The sequence below is a fragment of the Nematolebias whitei genome, chromosome 11 (assembly GCF_014905685.2).
Source record: "Nematolebias whitei isolate Nwh7 chromosome 11, NemWhi1, whole genome shotgun sequence".
NCBI lineage: Eukaryota > Metazoa > Chordata > Actinopteri > Cyprinodontiformes > Rivulidae > Nematolebias > Nematolebias whitei.
In genome coordinates, this window is record NC_056508.1 from 48,817,853 (window position 1) to 48,819,687 (window position 1,835).

The 1,835-nt window shown below is 40.2% G+C and overlaps 1 protein-coding gene across 1 annotated transcript in view; it reads right to left on the reverse strand.

Annotated features, from left to right (window-relative positions):
* Nucleotides 1-171: 171 nt before the first annotated feature.
* The window catches only part of LOC119417401 (voltage-dependent L-type calcium channel subunit alpha-1S), a gene marked incomplete at its 3' end in the record, with an annotated part of 3,264 nt that continues 1,600 nt past the window's right edge, over nucleotides 172-1,835 (reverse strand). The window contains 1 exon segment of the mRNA XM_037684603.1: nucleotides 172-300. Within this exon segment, the coding sequence (XP_037540531.1) occupies nucleotides 172-300 (129 nt within the window).

Below are 1,835 nucleotides of genomic sequence, written 5' to 3' on the forward strand. Positions count from 1 at the left end.
GTCTGGGGTCCCTGAACGCCTCATGGTCTCAACTTCACTCATGGAGGTGAAGCTAATAATTTTTGCTATTGGGGCAAAGGCTTTATGATTTTAAATGACTTTTTAAAAGTCATCTTCATTAACATCACAGATTACTGACCCCGCCCATGATGCTGACCCCGCCCCTCTGACCTGCAGTGACTTAATGAAGGTCCACAGTAATGTACGAATCCCCTCCCCTTTATTCAGCAGTTTGACTAGTCGCATGACTCGAAACAGGCGGAAGAAGGTGATGGACACTCTGGAGCTGTCCTCGCCGCTCTGAAAACACAACAAACAACAAAACGTCTGTCAGAGAGTTCATCATGCAGCACACTCATCGAGTTTTATTTTAGCAAACGTGCCTTCAGTGGAATCATGTCAGCTTTCATTTTAAAAGATGCTAGTACAAACAAAGTCACAACATCCAGTAGCTAAAACTGATGCACATTATCCACCTGTGACACGTTCAGACTGAAGCTATTGTGTCCTCTGAGGGTCATTAGTCCTCAGATATTTTTGAAACCAAATATTTGAAAGAAACCCTTCAGGAGGTGTTTATTAACCTGAGTATCGGGGTTCCCGTCCAGCCTGACACCAGTCTGCTGTGCTCTCTTTGAGAAAAGGAACAAAAATCACTGAGGCTGGACTTTTAAAATCAGAACAACAAGAAGTTTGATGGAACTAACTTCAAGTTTCTTCTCTGAAGCCCAGCAGGAACTCGAGACGTCATCTGAAATAATCTGAGCTTGTTTTAAAGATGTCCCGATGCTCAATAATCCAGGTAGATAATCTAACCAGCTGGAGTCAGGTCCTCTAGACGATTCTTTTTGTTGAAACTTTCATCTTTTATCCAAAGTACTTCGTCAGTTTGAGGAGCTGCAACAAGCTCAGTCTTATAAACAGCACCTTCTCATAGTGGATCAACCAAAAAAAATCTGTGTGCCTTTTTATAACTGTCTGTTGTTGCTGTTGTCGTCGTTCTTTGTTAAGATCAGGTCTCTCTGTGAATGAGCCCTCGAGCCTCATATCAGAGACTAAACTGGAGAAATAAAGGTTGAATGGACCAAGAAGACTGAGTTTGGTGCAGCTCCTCAGACTGACGAAGCCATTTGGATAAAAGACGAAACATTTCAACAAAGAAGAATTTGTCCAGAGGACCTGACTTTACTGTGTTAGATTTGTTTTGAAGAGAATCTATGAGCTTTATTTTGAAACTCCAGGTTCAGTCTGTCATGTTCTTGATTTTAGAACAGAACAAACATGGAACTCTGTGCTGGCGAACATGTCCGTTTTAATAGAAAGCACGTCACATAACCTCCAGTGAGTAACGTTCAAGATCTCTAGTATTTAACACTTATTTTTCGTGAACACCACATCTCCTCTTTTAACAAATAGGGAACCTTTTTCCCTCTCTCTCTTTCTACAGGCTAGGAGCACATAACATAAAGTAACTGTAAATCAAACATAACCCGTTTCTTCCATCTGTTATCGGTCCTTTTAACCTTTTTTTTACTCTAACTTTTTTCCCTGATCTTAAAGGTCCAGTTTACTAGGCTTCATCACCAGTCTTTGACTTAGATCATCTAGTTGATCATCTTACAACTTCAATGCAAACTTCACTTGATAAAACTGCTCCAGTGAAAAAGAAAGTAATCAATCAGAGGAAACTGGCTCCTTGGTTCAATTCTGAGTTACGTACTTTAAAGCAGCATCTAGAAACCAGGAGAGAAAATGGTGCTCTACTAATGTTGAAGAATTTTATTTAACTTGTAAAGATAGTCTGCTAACATATAAAAAAGCTCTCCGTAAAGCTA